The 17,567-nt window shown below is 45.1% G+C and overlaps 2 protein-coding genes across 7 annotated transcripts in view; both read right to left on the bottom strand.

The window, feature by feature from the left end:
- The window catches only part of MDGA2 (MAM domain containing glycosylphosphatidylinositol anchor 2), a 276,490-nt gene that overhangs the window by 135,088 nt on the left and 123,835 nt on the right, over positions 1 to 17,567 (bottom strand). For all 3 annotated transcript variants that reach the window (XR_011903636.1, XR_011903637.1, XM_072336911.1), the window contains exon 4: positions 2,547 to 2,743. Coding sequence is in view for 1 of the 3 variants with exons in the window: in XM_072336911.1 (XP_072193012.1) it covers positions 2,547 to 2,743 (197 nt within the window). In the remaining 2 variants the exon portion in view is untranslated. The remainder of the gene's footprint in view (positions 1 to 2,546; positions 2,744 to 17,567) is intronic.
- Positions 1 to 17,567, bottom strand: part of CDKN3 (cyclin dependent kinase inhibitor 3) — a 482,527-nt gene that overhangs the window by 441,546 nt on the left and 23,414 nt on the right. The window lies entirely within an intron of this gene.

Raw genomic sequence — 17,567 nt, 5'->3', positions numbered from 1 at the left:
ACATTACCCAAGTTATTAAGTTCTGGATTGGAGACAAAGAGCAGCAGCTCAGTCCGTAGCTGCAGACTCCAAGTTGAACTGGTGGGTTGAACTCACGATGGTGTTCTGGATCATGTCCCTAGATTGCAGAGATTGGTAAAAATACATATATTTTCTCCACTGGTTTGTATAATTAGTCTAATTATGTCTAATTGTGTAATTATTGTAAATACAGCAAATCCAATCTTGTTCCGAGGCTGTGCAATTACAATGTGCAACGAGGAGGATGCAAACTCTTTGGAAACAAATCTGCATCAAGATTTCCATTTTGAAAAGTTCGGTATTTCAACCACTGATGAGGATACACGTGTTTGCTTTTACTTTGTATTTGGGTTGTTTTTTTCTCCCCACGGCAGCTACAAGAGGTAGTTGACATTCCCTGATTCATCAACAATTCTGTGCTTAAAAGTTCAAGAATTCCCTTTTATTTGCCCAATTTTCAAAGGGTCTTCTACGATTTCCTACAGCATGGAATCTATTAGAAATAAAATGGCCTTTTTGGGTACAATATCTCAGAAATTTTAATTGTGTTACCCTTTGTTTTCCTCTACCTCTCCTTGGATTTTCAGATTGATAACCCAGCTTCAGAGCAATGAAACAAACCACCTCCAGTTCACATCTCTCAGAGCTCTGCAGTTAAATCCCCTCCACCTCACAGAATCATGGAATGGCCCAGGTTGGAAAGGATCCCAAGGATCTATAAGTTCCAACCCCCCACCACAGGCAGGGCCACCAACCTCCACACTGAATACCAGCCCAGGCTGCCCAGGGCCCCATCCAACCTGGCCTTGAACACCTGCAGGGATGGACGGGGCATCCACAGCCTCTCTGGGCAGCTGTTCCAGCACCTCACCGCTCTCACAGTAAAGAACTTAAACACCTCTCTTCCCACCAGCCCTTACTGGTTGTTACCTTATCACATGCAGAACCAATCACGCTGAGACGTGTAGTGGACATTTATGACTCTTAAACCTTTAATTACATCCTTTCCCTTTATAAACATATATCAGATCTTGTAGGCACCCAGGCAAGATACACTAATTCAACCAGACCTCCAATAAATCTAAAATCGTTATGGATAAGCGTTGGACTATTGATACAAAGAGATGATTTATTCATTACCCTAACCCTAACCCTACCCTAACCCTAACACTAACCCTACCCTAACCCTAACACTAACCTAAACCTAACCCTAATCCTACCCTAACCCTACCCTAACCCTAACATTAACCTAAACCTAGCCCTACCCTAACCTTACCCTAGCCCTACCCTAACCCAAGCATAGACAGAAGTCGTAAGGAGAGCGCCTCCACTAACCTAACAATCTTTTGTTTCTTTTTCTTTTGTTTTTTTTTAATATTGAACCTAATTTCATGTGACACGTTTTATTAGATCCATTCTTACAAGATGATAGGGAAGGTATTCACCGGCATTTCCATACTGAGATACTGTAAGGCAAAAAGGACCCCCTCAAGGGCCTCTCTCGCTTTCTAATTAAATCGTAAAAGTAGACTCATTTACACACTTGAGTCCAAAGAAACAAGCCACACGTTTGCTAAACTGAATCTGTACTCATTACATTAACAATAATTTCATCACTTTTAGGAGACCAATAACTTGACTGTGTAATCTAATTCTCATCTCTGCAAGGTTCCAGGCTACGCATTTCTCAGTAGAATACCAAGCCATGGTAGCGATATAAAGCTGTCAAGCATAATAGGAAGAAAAAATGAAGGTGCTCTCAAATCATTAGCTGAAAATTATTTATGAAATTTGCAGCTTGCTTTCTGTTCTGAAGACCAAATTACCAGGCAGTTTTCACTTGTCTTTACTCATTGTTGCTTGAGACTTAACAAAACAACATTGCTTTTTGGGGTTTTTTTTTGCAAGCACCGTTGCACACAATTCTCCCCAGACACCGGGACGTGCCACCTTTTTATTTGGAGACTGTGTAAGTGTGCTAACAATAAATTAATCTGATCTAACTTGACAGACCCTTTTGTTGGCCCTGTCTGCTCTTGTGGCTCTGAGCAACGGTAGCAAGATGTACAAAAAGCACTGCCTTCCATTTTTGCCACATCATCCTTCGAGTGTGCAAGTCTGGAACAAAATAACTTGTATTCGAAGCATCGAAAGGTAGAATAATAATAATAAAATAATTTTAAAATCCCCAAACTGGGTTTAGCCTACTGGACGTGCTTCTGAGACTGCATCTTCTGTACAGAATTATGCAAGATTAGGAAATAGCAGTCAAGTCAGAGGACGGGGCTTGCAAGCCGAAGCAAAATGACTTAGGGACTCCTGCAGATCGCACTCACCGTGCGTCTTATTGCAGCCTCCTGCCTCCTCATTTCCTTATCAACAATTCAAAGACATCTTTTCCATGAGCAAGCAGTGAAACAAATCAGGGCGCAGATGCCAGCAGGGATGGGCAGACAGAAGTGCTGCACATTCAGCTGCAAAGCCTCTGTGCAAGGAGGGACAAAGCACCGCCCTGTGGCTCCTACCTGTGTAAAGAAGGGCTCGTAGATCTCTACTCCCTTATCGGAGCCCTGCAGCAGCACCTCCTGGCCACGTCTCCAGCTGTACCGGACGGGCGGGTTGGAGTTGGCCACGCACCTGAGGAACACAGTTCTCTCATAGTAAAACTGCTCTTTCGCTTCGCCGATGCTCTGGTGGACCGTCACTATTGGGTCATCCAGATCTGGAAAGGCAGAACACAGAACCAAGGTCAAGTCAGGCTTCAGCCCGTACAATAGACATGATACAATGGTAGCATCCTTCATTTCTGATTTCACTCATACTTAGGTTTTGCTCGGTTTTCATCTTCACTACTGATTTCATATGTATGATTTCAATTTAAACATTTCTTAGACAAAATAGTTTATCAAGCTTCGGTAATAAATAGTCAGATTCATTTGCATCCTAATGGCAGGATCCAGTAGAACGCTGATCGTGTTCATGCATCCATTTTCTTTTAAAGCAGCAATTTAGTACAGCAATTTAATGCATATTTCCTTATTTTGGTTCTACGCATTGAACTTCAAGCAGGTAAATTCACAACACACTTCTCTTGATTAAAACACAGATATCATATAATTACTCCCACCACATCATTGCAGAGAAAATTAATTCCCCGGAACAGAATTTGTTCATTTTAAATTCAGAAGAAATAGGGATGGCCAATTGAATGTAGGTACACTTAATGAATGACACTGGGGCTTTATTCTGCCAAGAACAAGTAGACCCCTGTTTGTGGAGGTTTGCTATAGTTCACGGCAAGTAAAGACAGGAATGGCTGTTATTATAATGGCTGTTCCTCATTCCTTGCTAAAAACATTCAACCTCCAAGCATTGTGGTCAGCAGTTCTGCACTGGGCTTTAGGGAAGAGCTTTGCTGCCCCATGAGCTGGCAGCCAGCATGGGTCGCTGCCCAGTGGTTACAGCCCATACACCACAGGGTGTCGGAGCAATTACCCCCATTATACCCACACTGATCCTGTTTGTGTGCACACAACTATGGCACATTTCCACGTGCATCTCAACCTTGCCTGGAATAACTGTAGAATGTTAACAGCACTTTCTTTTTTATTCTCCTTTAAAATAAAATATAAATAACACATCAGGTAGTGCTTAATTATTTACCCAGAAACACAACCCTACCATTGCAAAGACTTATTACATGTGAGTGCCTATCCAAATAGAATGCACCGCAGCCGAGGCCATGATTCAGCAACACACAGAACTCCAAGATCAAGCCTCATCCCAACCACTAGTGCCAAAGGGAACGGTGCCGTGTCCAAAGGCACCCACACCTCCATCCCCCTTCAGCAGCAGGTTGGGTGCTTTGGTAGAAGCATCACTCTCATTTTGCCCCATTTGAATAGCTTACCTTATTTCCATAGTCCATACTGAAAAACAGACTGCACTTATTCTGCAGAAGCTTATACATGCATTTGTGTAACAAGAGAAAAGCTTGAATCTCTTAGTCATAAACAAAACATGTTCCGAAGTTTGGAATAACTCAAGCAATAACATCTTGCGATGGTGTATGGATTGTAAGTAAATGTTATCTTCTCCCTACCCTACAAAACACTTTAGTGAATATCACGGAATCAAATTATGAAACCGTTGTTCCAGATTAGGATGGCATTTTCTAATGAGATCTCATTTTTGTTTTAAAGGTTATTTTAAACCACAACAGCATTTGCAAAGGGATGGGATTGCGGAAACACCATCTCCTACTCTACAGCAGGAAATAAAAGGAAGAAAATCAGACTGCTTCAGTTTCTAGGCCCATACACCTGCAGAGATCCAAGCCCTGTGCCATGATCCTGCCTAAAAAGTCATTTTGAGAACGTTGCTCAGGCCTACACACACTGCATGGCTTAAAGCCTAAACATGGGGATAGAGACTGAACAATAGAAGTGCTGAGGTTGGAAGAGACCTTAAAGATCACCCGGTTCCAACAATAAACATGAAGCCTATGGGCATAATGCCCAATGCATGGCAGCATGAGGCTGATTGAACATGGAACAGCTTACATGAATTCCTGGTGGGAAAGCTGAATGCTCAACCCTATATCCATGAAGGCTGGTCACACCCCAGGCTACTGCAGCAAGAGTGCAGCAAACCCAGGGCAGCAATCTCCCCTCCATCCACACCTCTGAGACATCCCGAGCTCCATGCTAGAGCTGATCCATCTCCGTGCCTGAAAGAGGAAGGCATGGATGCACTAGAGTGAGCACAAAGGGCACCAAGAACCAGAGGTCTGAAACAGAGGACATACAGGTGTAGACTGAGGGGGCTGCATTTGGCCATTCTGGTGGAGAAAGTGTGGAAGAGTGACCCAGTTGGTCTTTCTTTGACTGATTACAGTCTACTGTAGGGAAGATAAAGGTCAACTCTTCCTAGAAGTACAGAGCAAAAAAATCATGAACCAACAGGAATGTGCAGCACCCAGAGAAATTATTCCTGGCTGAAAGTGAGAAATTCCTCATGAGATCAGTCAAGTGCCTGGGTAGGGTCCCAGAGAGACTGTGGGATACCTGTCCTTGTTGGTGGTCAAAGCCTGACATGCCCTGGAGATGGCTGTGGTTAGAACAGGGTGTTGGACCAGAGATCCTTGGCCTACATTATCTGGTGATACCACAAGGTGATGCCATCCCTTCTTCTTGTGCTGCCTGCCCTCTGGCAATGGGTCTCTGCTGGGTGTGCTCCAACCCCCAACAACAACAAGCTCTCCTCTGCAACAGAGAGAAGCATGTGCCCTCTGTCCACATAGCCCTGTAGTATGATGTGGGATGGATTTTGATAAGAGTACAAAGAAACCTCAAAGAAATCTAGGTTGGGAATAGAAATGCAGCGAGCCTTCTGCCAAAGCATTTCATAATGGTTAATTAATACAAAAATGGCACTGCAGAACACGGCTGATGTTTCCATCAGCAGTTGGGAAGATCTCAACAGCTGCACCACAGGAAAAGAAGAAGCACTAATAGGAGACAAAATAATGCTTGCAATTGTTGTCAGATTTCACCAAACAACCGCTTGCTCTGCTGCTGTGCAGGGTTAGACAAATGTTTTACTGCCTTGTTATATAAGACCGTATTTTGCTCAGACAGTGTGAGAGCTGCAAACATAATACAGAATACATTTCTCATAATGCTGCCAAGGTATTCTGCAGAGCTATTATAGCGGAGACAGGCCAGTGCCAAAGTGACAACTTCTGGGCTATCTTAAAGCCACCTGATCAACGTGGCAATGATGTCCACTTATCAGACCTGGCTGGAGCTCCAGTTTTGCTGTTTAATTGGATTGTTACAAATACTTAAAGAAAAGAAAGAAGAAGGAAAGAAGGGAGGAAGGGAGGAAGGGAGGAAGGGAGGGAGGGAGGGAGGGAGGGAGGGAGGGAGGAAGGGAGGAAGGGAGGAAGGGAGGAAGGGAGGAAGGGAGGGAGGGAGGGAGGAAGGGAGGGAGGAAGGGAGGAAGGGAGGAAGGGAGGAAGGGAGGGAGGGAGGGAGGGAGGAAGGAAGGAAGGGAGGAAGGGAGGAAGGGAGGAAGGGAGGAAGGGAGGAAGGGAGGAAGGGAGGAAGGGAGGAAGGGAGGAAGGGAGGAAGGGAGGAAGGGAGGAAGGGAGGAAGGGAGGAAGGGAGGAAGGGAGGAAGGGAGGAAGGGAGGAAGGGAGGAAGGAAGGAAGGAAGGAAGGAAGGAAGGAAGGAAGGAAGGAAGGAAGGAAGGAAGGAAGGAAGGAAGGAAGGAAGGAAGGAAGGAAGGAAGGAAGGAAGGAAGGAAGGAAGGAAGGAAGGAAGGAAGGAAGGAAGGAAGGAAGGAAGGAAGGAAGGAAGGAAGGAAGGAAGGAAGGAAGGAAGGAAGGAAGGAAGGAAGGAAGGAAGAAAGGAAGAAAGAAAGAAAGAAAGAAAGAAAGAAAGAAAGAAAGAAAGAAAGAAAGAAAGAAAGAAAGAAAGAAAGAAAGAAAGAAAGAAAGAAAGAAAGAAAGAAAGAAAGAAAGAAAGAAAGAAAGAAAGAAAGAAAGAAAGAAAAACAGAAGGGCATTTAAAGCTCAGTGCACAGGTGTAAGTACCCATGGGTGACTGATCTTCCACAGCAGCAAGTGAACAGCCAAGGCTTCAGCCCTGGGAAGAAGCCATTGACTTCAGGTATTGCACACCATTAACCTGGGAAAGAGTGGCAGTCACTGAAGAGACAGGGAGATCTCACTGCAAATGAGACAGGCTTAGCACCGAGGAGCTCGACAAGATGCATTTCTGGTTTCTTTTCCAGGCTGATCAAATTATGAAGAGTTAACAGAATAATCAGTCTCCAGATTAAACTGAAGTCATGGGTGTTGCTATATAGTCGAAGTCTACTAATTAAAACGAAAATAATTACAGAAGTATGTTTCCCACGGAGGTTTATGCCATCATTAGGTTCAATTTTTCAGTCTTTAGTCTTTGAATTGAACCAAACACTTTCTGAAGCCCAGATGGCACAAGCATGTTCAACACTGCATTGATAGATTTCCCTCCGTACATCCCCATGCTCTTAAGCAATCCCAGCCTCCACTGTTCAAAACGGGTCATTCTAAACAGGTTGGGAATTGCAGCGCTGTGGTTGGGGGTGTTGGTGTAGGAGGTGTACAGAAGAGTGGCAGATAGCAGGAATATCCCCTGTATGCTGAATGGCAAAGCACTGGAGAATCATCCTGGCTGTGGGTAGGGACCATGGACTGCGTGCTGCAGCCCTCAGCTGAACTCCAGGGTGTTTCATGTGGGCACTGTGAGAGTGGGACCACGGAATGCATTTGCTCTATCATGTTTTTCCAGCTGCTGGGACTACACAGCTTGCTGATTTCATTTGTTAATTAGCTGCCTTTGTCTTCAAATGCTCAAAGCAAGCGATGTTTGGAAGTCAAGATAATAATAAATAAACCACGCATCTGGTAGATGGATTCAAACTGCCTCATCAAGACACCCACAGAGGAGGCAGCAGTGATGCACGCATCCAGCCTGCCTAACTTCATTCTTACACTGAAAAATACAAAGTTCTTCCCACAGTTTTCCTCACTTTAGCCTGCTTGGGCCTAACATAAGCAATCGATACGTAGGCAGGTTTTAGCTGTTTGTGGTACGGTATGATATAAAGCAGTTGCACTTGATTCAGAAAATGGATAAAAATCCAACAAATGTGTATTTCTGCGTACCTGCAGGAAGGGTAACAGACTATCTGGTCGGCCATCCATCAGCACGGAGCACAGCTCCAAACAAGCTGGCTGGTGGCCAGAAACAGGGGAGCCAAGTTTCTTGCAGCCCTTTGTAAGAGATTTGTGATGCATATGCAGTGCTGTCCTACACGTGCAGCACGCAGAGAACCACAGAAAGCTCGCATCATTTACAAGGGCAGAGTCCCTAATGCGGCCAAGCCTCCCTGTGAGCTCCAACAAGCCCAGAACTGTGACCTCGGCAGATCCCTGATGAGCTTATCATAGAATCCTGGAATGGCCTGGGTTGAAAAGGCCCACAGTGCTCACCCAACTCCAACCCCCTGCTGTGTGCAGGGTCACCAACCAGCAGCCCAGGCTGCCCAGAGCCACATCCAGCCTGGCCTTGAATGCCTGTAGGAATGGGGCATCACACAGATCAACAGACCCCAACAGTGCAAACAACACACCCTGGCATGGCCTGAGAGAGGAATCCTACCTGCTGAAGGCACACGCTCAGCACGGTGCTGCAACACGGCCAGGCTCACTGCTGGCAGTAAGATGGAGTAACACAATTTTCTTCTGTACATAGAACTGGTGACCTGAGTACAGGATCCTAATGGGGTGTCAGCCACTGCTATGGGAACATTCAGAAATAAAAGGGCGTACAGAAAAGCAACAGAATAGTACCTATGTGCTGGAGAAAGTACTTATGACTTTACTTGCAGGAAAAGATACAAAGAGACAAATGCATTTATCAAAACCAAGAGTGAACTGTAATTTCATTATAGGATGTAAGCATCTCTTGGTGGGAAAACAGCAGGGACAAAAGAGCTCTTTTGGCTCCTGGTAAGATATACAGCAAGCAGCAATAGCTGTAAACAGAAGGAAGCCCAAGGATGCTGATGGCTGTATCCACATATAAAGCATGTAAGAAACAAGAGTGAAAGCCACTCTGCAAGGACGGGCAGATAACAGGAGTCATGAAAGCAGCCCTAAGGTACGACTGCTACAGGGCTCTCACTTGCCAGAAATTTCTCTTTCCTTTCTGTACTGAGGTGCAGCCACACACATATGGGAGATGGACGCTTCAGTCCAAGAGATGAGTCCAAGTCCAAGAGCATGGAAACATTTTGCTATGCTGACAAATATAAATACCTGATGGCTCACAGCTATATAGCAGAAAGCACTCTATTCTTTTCCCCGCTGTGTATTTCTCTTCTGTATTTTCCACCATGAAACTCTTTATCATCCAGAATGTCAGTACAGAATCTCACCAGTGCTCTGCATACATTCCTGCAATCTCTGCTCTTAAAGACGACACTATTTCTTATCCATAAAATGCATACGAGCACATTCAAAACACACCTCTTAGAAGAAGAGAAATAAAAAAGAAAACTGAGACTGGAGTAAATATAGTGGGGAGTGGATGAAGAAAAAAGGTAAGATGCAGGAAGATATCCTCAGCAAATGTATAGCAAAGGGAAAGAGGGAAAGGAATCCTCTTTAATCCTCCTTCCTGCAACCCCATTCTAGGCAAGCGGAGTCTTTCTATTGACTTGAAGGCCACTTTGCAATGGGAACACTTGCTAAAATCCCACTCACCTTGGAAGAGATTCAGGAGATCACCCAGTCCACATCTTCCTTCTCTCCATCCTGATGATGCCATTTATTTTGCATCATCAGCAAACATTAATAGCAACAAATCATTACAGCATGGAAATGCAGCTGAAGCCCACAGAGGGGCTGAGGTTTGTTTCCTTGACTGCCCATCTGCCACATCCCCATTACCCAACACCTTCCCAGCTTTCTTGCAGCTCTCAGCAAATTTTCGAGTGGGGATTGAGATCCCAAAGACATTGAACCTCTGCCATGCTTTATGGTATCAGTGCATATGTGTGGGGAGAAGCCAGCACTGGAGAAAGGCTTGAGCCAGCTGAGAAGCACCTCCCTATGCACTGCCTACTCTCCTTCTGCAGCTCACCCTGCACAAGCTGACTCCCAGCTATGAGCCTTCCAGTGCATCTTTTGCTTCTTAGATAAAGAAAACAAAGCAAAGGAGCTCGTCTCTGTTTGTAATGCAGCAACCCCATTCAGGGCTTCTCCAGAGCAACAGCAAAACCTCACCCTCACCTTCTAGAGGAGCTTACAAAGCAGCCCACACATCAGGGAAGTTTCCAGACACAAACAGCTGGCAGAGGGGGAGCATTCCCAGATAGCAACAGTAAATGTGAAAGACGCTGTAAGCCATAAACTCGGCTTTGTATCATCTCGGCCTGTTTCTATTAAGTCTCCGATCAGATTCCTGCAAACAGACTGAATGTTCAAGCCATTAACACGGTCTATCTTTCCACTCTGGGGATATTTACAGCATCAATTATCTCAAACCTCATCTGACACGTACTTATCTCAGACTGATCTAACTACAGCTATTACCATGTGTTAGAGACAGTTTTAATTTAGAAAAAGGAATAGCATAAAAGGCATTCAAATAACCTTACAGAGCTCACTGGATCTTTCCAAGGATGAAAATAAAACAAGATCTGCATGCGCAGCCAGGTAATGCCAGGGAATTAATACTCTAATTAACTGTAAGACCTTTTTTTTTTTCTTGGATTCAAAAATACCAAAGCCAGGATTATTATATTGAACCAATTCTGCAAGGTACTTCCTCAGCAGCCATTCAGGGCTAATTAAACATCATTGAAATGAGCTCAACATGAAAATATAAATCTTCCTCGGCTGATCCCAATATAAATTTTGCATTTCCATTCCTGCATGCATGATTATTTAATCTCCACTTCTTAATTTTCACAAGCAAGGCTGTCAGGATGCATTAGGAGCCTTAATGGTGTGTTTACTGTAAGAGGTCACGCACACAGGCATTGCAATGCAGCCAGCAGTGCTGCAGCCTCCCCTGCTCCCACCTGACCTACGCCGCTCCTAGGAGTCTCTCTTTTCCATTTGCCTCCTATCAATTATCCCATCCTTAACGAGAGCTGTCAGTGCTCTGTGTTAACACGTGCCCTAACCGAATAGCTGCGGTACTGCAACAGAAGTGAGATTTATTATTCCCATGACGACACTCGCCAATAACTGTCCCAATCACATGCATGCAGGCACGCATTTAACTGAACAATCGTCACCCAGCACCACTCCTGGTTGAGTGGCACCAGGTGGCAGCGCTGGGGCTCTCCATGGTGTGGGATTCACATCACTCAGTGGATGCAGCATCTCTCAAGCTCCCATTCCCAACTCCAGCTCACATTTACTAATGCCATAAACAACGCTCTTACCCCAAACCAGCTCTACTGCGTTCCACACCCCTTGTGAGCATCAGTCATTAATGCTTCCTGAGAAACTCCGTTATTAAACACAGGGCCCAAGAACCCCCAAATCCTTCTGAGGTCCAACATGGCCATTCCCAATGGTTTGATGTTTTGTGACTATAACATGTTGCTTCCCCTTCGAGGTGGCTGCACAGCCATGACGGTGCTTGGGTCTCTGCTAAAGGCCCACGTAAAGCTTTTAGCCTGCCACTGAACCACCATAACCCTTTTATTTGGTGAGGGTTATCTGAATTTATGTAGCAAACATGCACTGGCCCCATGCTTACAGACACATAAATAAACAGCCCATGATGATTTGTGGCAGCGAGGGTAATGGGGGAACGGCTGGACTAGATGATCCTGGAGGTCCTTTCCAACCTCGTGGTTCCATAATTCTATGATAAATGTGCTATTTTCTGCAGAGAAAACAAAGTATCAGGGACACACTGCGATATAATCAGACTAATAAAAAACATTAATATGAGAGTTTGAGACTCTTTGTGGAGCCAAAGGCTCCGTCCTGCATTTCCTTCATGCTAGCCTTGATTTCATTGAAATTGCTGTAATTTTAATAAAATCACTGGATCATTTTGAATGTCTGTTCTTACTGCTTCTTGGTTTGTGCCTTCTGATACCCTTCACAATGGAAGAAACAAGCAAACACAAAAGAAAACAGCTTGCAATGCCGTGCTCAGGTGATGTTTCAAGCCTGCAAACCCCAGATGCAAAAAGTGACCTGTATTTATTGCTGAGTCCCACGATGAGAAGTAGAGCAACTACAAATGAAAACGTTTCATGTCTGATGGAAGGGCCCCTCCCTTACCCTGAGGTTCATTTCCCCGGAGCAAGAGAAAAGGGAAATAAGTGGGAAGCTTCCTGTGGTGCAACGTGTATCAATTGGAGCAACTGAGCTACATCAATCCAAACACAACCAATTATCCATGAGCTTTTGGAGGAGGTTTTTGGGGTACCATTCTCAGCTCCAACAGAAGCTCACTTTAGAGCTCTTCAGCTGCTCTCTACACACCCTCTGGCCCTTTATCCTGATTATTCTACAAGTTCAAGGGGAGAATAAAGTATTAGGTGGTTCCTTGCTACGAAACTGCCTTGAAACAGTTAATGCCCCATAGAAATAATGGACACGTGTAAAGCAAAGCAGATCAGAGCATGGAGAATTAAACTAAGGAAAAACTTACATTATCATCAGTGCCTGCCTAGGCCCTTATTCTGACATATCTGACTGTCTGGCCATAAGGTGATATATTTTAGGTCTGACCATTCTTTCTTAGTTCACAACAACGAGCACTATTTACTGAACAGCTCTTCATAAACAATAATCCTTGCAAAGTGCATTTTACAGCTCAATGAAAGAGAGGGAAAATGGGATAAGTCCACACTAGGACATTGCCAGCTCCAGCTATGCTGGGCTGTTAGCACAGAGTTAATCAATATTAATCAAAGATCCTTTGGAAAATGAGTTTTTCCCTGCGAGCACTGAGAAACCAAAGGGAATGGTCTTGCAGTTGACAAATGGCTCCACTGAAAGTAGAAGAAAAAAGAGATCTGTTTTTAATGCTCTCCTTATAGACATTACCGTTACTAACAACACCGTTTGACATCAGACTGCATACGCAGAGCTGAAACGCTCATTTCCCCATCAGTGCTCTACCAGTCCCATAATTAACACTCACTGCAGGGATTCTCCTCCTTTCCCAATGACTGCCCCAAGACAGCTTGCCCATTGCTCTCTCAGTTTAGCAACCTCTGCCCCCTAACAGCTTTCCAAACCACCAGGAGAGCAGCAGCTGTGCATCTGAAAGCGGGGTAACCTGTCTGCAAAACAGCTTTATCAACACCCAGCAAAGCAGCTGGGAGCATCAAGAGAACTGTAAGGTGCCTGAGGCCATGGATGGGCACCCAGCCCATATCAGCAGTGGGGCTGAAGGGCTGCAAGGTGCATTCCAACCCAACCTGCCGTGATTCTATGGTTCTGTGAAGACAGTTGTGCTGCTGAATGCTTCCAGATGAATTTCCCCATCTGCAGCAATGGCTTGGGCAGCATGGTCAGCTCATGCACAGGCCAGGAGCACCTGAGTGCCAGGCCAGGCCAGGCCAGAAACAGGCAAATCAACACAACCAAAGGGTTGAATTGATGAGTCCAATGAACAGAATCTGACTCCTGCCTCTGAACACACCAACATTTTTCACGTGGCAAGAGCTCTCTTTAATGTTGAGATCTGCAGAATCTGCCTCATTACCTTGAGAAACACATGCTGCCCTCATCTATCTTTCTCTGCGCCATCTCCCTAGCAGGGATACGATGCTAACTGCAGCAACCTCAGCTCTTCTCTGCCTTGCTTGTGTATTAGCCAGGCTTACAGGAAGGAGCCTCTGCTTCACATGGTGCCTCTCAGAAGGCCTCTACAGGGAAGTAAGGTAAACAGAAGAGGTTCAGGAGTAGAGTTTATTGACCTCCTTCTATTTACTGAAAAAACTTCATATGAATGCCCAGTATTTGTCGGTCCAGGACGGGAGGGACCCATGCATTTCAGTTCTTTTTCTCACCTATTCCACTTAGAAGATGAAGAGCCAATGCAGACAACAGACACACTGCACAGTTACGTGTTGGGGAAGATGGAAAGATGCAATGCCAGTTCCTCTCACCTCCATGCCTGACTCAGAGACAGACTTTCTCTCTCTGAAGAGTTTACATCAGGATTTCACCAACCCTGCAGGTTCCAAGACTGATTCCCTTTGATGCTGTGCAAAAGATGAGGGCATCTGGTCCATCAGCTGCTTAATAGGTGATCAGCTGATGTTACTATATGCAAGGCATGTGAGGTAGGAGGTTATTTATAACCTCTTTGATCTACTGCAATTAACTTCCTTTCATTTTCTTTTTGACAATTCACAGGTTGAGAGCTGAGTTTGGATTTCATTGTTCTACTCTGCCATTTCGTTTTCCTCCCATTCAAGGCAATCGAAGAGATCAGAGTAAACAGTGAAGATAAAGACCCGGGAAAGCTTTTTGATCCATCTTAAAAGCAGCAACGAGATCTTTGCATCGTGTGGCATCATTTTAAACCTCTGAAGAAAGCTCACATTCTTTTCCATCTACAATTTAGTTTACAGCGTGAGGTGGCGGTGCAGACTTAGCACCAGGACAGCGTTAACAGCTGAGGCTGAAGGCAACTCTGGTGGTCACCCTGTTCAACTCCCTGCCCAGAGCTGCCTCAGCTTCCTGGGGTACCATCTGCTTTGTGAGTAAGGGATCACCCAATGATGGAATTGATCAAGTGGTCCTTAATTTTCATCTATTAAAGAGAGAAAATGGCTCAACAGGCAGCACTCGGAGCTACCAGGAGGCATTTTAATACTGGGTTAATTCACATGCACAGCCAGCTGAATGGCTCCAGAGTTTACTTTCAAGATCTCTATAAGCAGCGTTACAAAAGCAGCTCTATGAAAACAGAGCGCTTTTGACTAGAATTGACTTTCCCCAAGGTGACTTTGCTTGCTCTGAGTTCCTCCCTAATTAAGTTATGGAAATAAATACAATTCCAGTACAAGCACGTGGCTAGTATTGCTCATATATAACATTTAACAAAATCAGAAATGTTGATAAAATGCAAATAATGTTCCTTTTCTTTATCTATTAAGCAAAGCCAGAGAACAAGTGGTCATGCAAACAAAGCTAATGTTTCCTGTACAATACTCACGGTGCATCATCTTTAATATTCTAGACCAGTCTTCCAAAGAAGGGAAGTCATTTTAAGACACCTTCTGTATTTTGCCCGTGCTCCCCATCCCCATAGAAAAGCAGTAAGGAAGGTTGCTGCTTGGTTCCAGAAGATCCCAGTTAACTGATTAACCCTGAACACATCATCACTCTCTGCTTCTGTTATCTGAGCTGCCTGGACCTAATGCATAATGGCTCATTTAAAAAGCTCAATTCAATGATGGACTAGCCCAGCAAATAATGACTGTACTTGCAGAAATCAGGTCATCACCAAATCACCCCTATCGCTAACAGATGTGAATTAGGTGTGGTTGAACGCTCCTGATTGGACTCCAAGCCCTTCTTTGATCAACACACCAAGGGCAGAGTCGAGTAGGTCATTAATGCCGCCACATCTGGTATCTTGCAATGAGCGGTGTGCTGGACTAAGGAAATAGATAATGTGGATAACAGCACACACTGCAGGGGAGAGGCATGGCGGGATGCAGCCTGAATTTCAGCTGGTACCCACTGTAGAATTATTAGGGTGTATTTTGCAATCTCCATATTTAAAAGGGGCAGTATTCATTCTGACAGCCCCAGAGCCGTCCTTCCGTTCTTTCAGAAAAGGAATAAAAATACCCCATTCCCCTTTTATGTAGCGATTTCCTTGACATGTTGGCATGTCAGTGCTGCACTCAATGTCACCCAACCCCCATTTTAAGCAAAGATTTTGGTAAGGGAGCAGAGAAGTGACAGCAACAGAGCACAGGGAGCTGCATCAGGGGAGGGCCAGGTGGGACACCCTGCCATCTCTCTGATGGCACAGCAGTGCTGTGGCAGTGCCACTGCTGGACTAAACCCATTGGAGAACACGAGCCACGCCACATAGCAGCACTGTGCAGATTGCCCACAAACAGCTGTTTTGCTTCTAAATACTCTGCACAAACATAAGCGCTGTGAATTACTCCTCTTCTTGAGCCCAGGGGTCTGATTGTTAAGTATTAAGAGTTAGCACAGACTTACTGAAAAAACAGGGAAATTGCATCCTTTGCACCTGCCTTTTACGCTGTAAGAGGCGAAGCACAGTTTTCCTAGGCAGTGCTTGCAGGTGGGCTTGGGCTGGGAACAACAGCTGGGTAGGGCAGCTGAGTGTGATGCTTTGCACCACGTTCCCTTCTGGCACAAGGATAGATTCCTTGCACTCACAAAGTGCCCGAACCTTCTGTCTGATGCTAAAAGGAGCTGAAGTCAGGACATGCACGAGATGTGTATCCCACCCAATGATCACTTGCGGTTGCACTCCCAAGAGACCTGCTTGCCTTCCTGACCCTATTGATGGAAATGAAACACACAGCACATGAACAGCACTATCCCAAACTCTCTTTAAGACTTGTTTTATAAATATGCATGGGTAAATTCCCAAAGTTCTTCTGTGACCTGAGTCACATTCAATGCTACCATACCTTGGAAGAGCATCCTGTTTCAATGAATTAAGAAGGCCCAGCTGTTTGATCCAAGACTTCCCTTGGACTGTCCTTGGCTTGCAGAGCCCAAACCCCAGTCAGACCCCTGGTCCTGGTGCTTCTTGTCTGAAGCCCAAGAGGCAGCTCAGGGAGGGACTCACCATGGCCACACAGAGCCTGGGCAGCCCTTCTGGGATGGTTCTCCCAGTGCCACCTCCTGTAACCTTGCCAGGGGACGGCATCAAAAGCAACACATCAACTATCGAATATTCGGTGCTGAGCACAGTTGTAAACCAAGGACAGCAGCCTACAATGCTCTTCTTCCAGATCTACATGACTGTGCATGCCAGAAAATACCAGATATCCATCGATCCGTGGAAAGATGGGGGCGTGGGCTTAAGCCTTAGCCAGCTCTTTTGGATGCAGGACTGGAGGGATGTGGTTATTCATTTTCCCCAGCAGCACAGTATCTAAATATGGTTTAGAAAAATAAATTCGGAAGAAAACTTCCCAAAGGCTTCCTGGAAATTGCATTTTTCTTTAGGGAGGCAAATTACTGTTGCAGAAAAAACAGTGACAAGAAACTTCCCGAGGCTCAGCCTGGTGTACGCAGCATCCAGCAGGGGGATAACAGACACAGGACAACTCCTGGCCAGTAAAACCATCCACCCCCCTCCCTGCTCAAGGATTTTCCCATTGAACTTTTCAGTGCAGCCACCAGCCTCTTGACCAGAGGAGAGGAGGGCAGTGCTCAGGAGCCATCCCAAACCACTCCCTGCGCTCCTACACAACAGCTCAAAGCACAGACACATTTTGCTTATGGATGTAAATGATGGCCTAAGCTTATTTTAAAACTGTCTGTTCTTCAAATCTGCATTACCTTTATGACAAAAGGGGGATAAAATGAATGCATGAAGCTGGCTTATACTGACACTTCAGTTCAGCCAAGGGTACAACCTGGATGTGTTATCAGGAGGGTGGTAAACCAGCCTCTCTTTTGAAACTCAACCTGCTTTGCTATTGTCCGTACCGTTGATTTCAATGTTTCTGCTTCAGTGTCCCCTAATTAAAATGTTACTGGTCAATATTTCCTTGAAAGCATCTCAAGAAGCTTTTTTATTCATGCGTAATTGCTTCACAGATAATGCCAGAGGAACACAATCAAACAGCTGGCAAATCAGCCCTCTGTCGGCGTCTTTTACCGCATTTCATCTTCATCTGTTCCATTTAAAAACAGCCAGTGCCACTCAGAGCCTTGCAGCCAGCACTGGAGCTGGGCTGGTTCAGACCCTAAGGGCCCAATTCTGGTGTAACTTATT

The sequence above is a fragment of the Excalfactoria chinensis genome, chromosome 5 (genome assembly GCF_039878825.1).
Source record: "Excalfactoria chinensis isolate bCotChi1 chromosome 5, bCotChi1.hap2, whole genome shotgun sequence".
Taxonomy (NCBI): Eukaryota; Metazoa; Chordata; class Aves; order Galliformes; family Phasianidae; genus Excalfactoria; species Excalfactoria chinensis.
The sequence above is the reverse complement of the archived record's forward strand: the minus strand, read 5'-3'. Positions and strand labels throughout refer to the sequence as shown.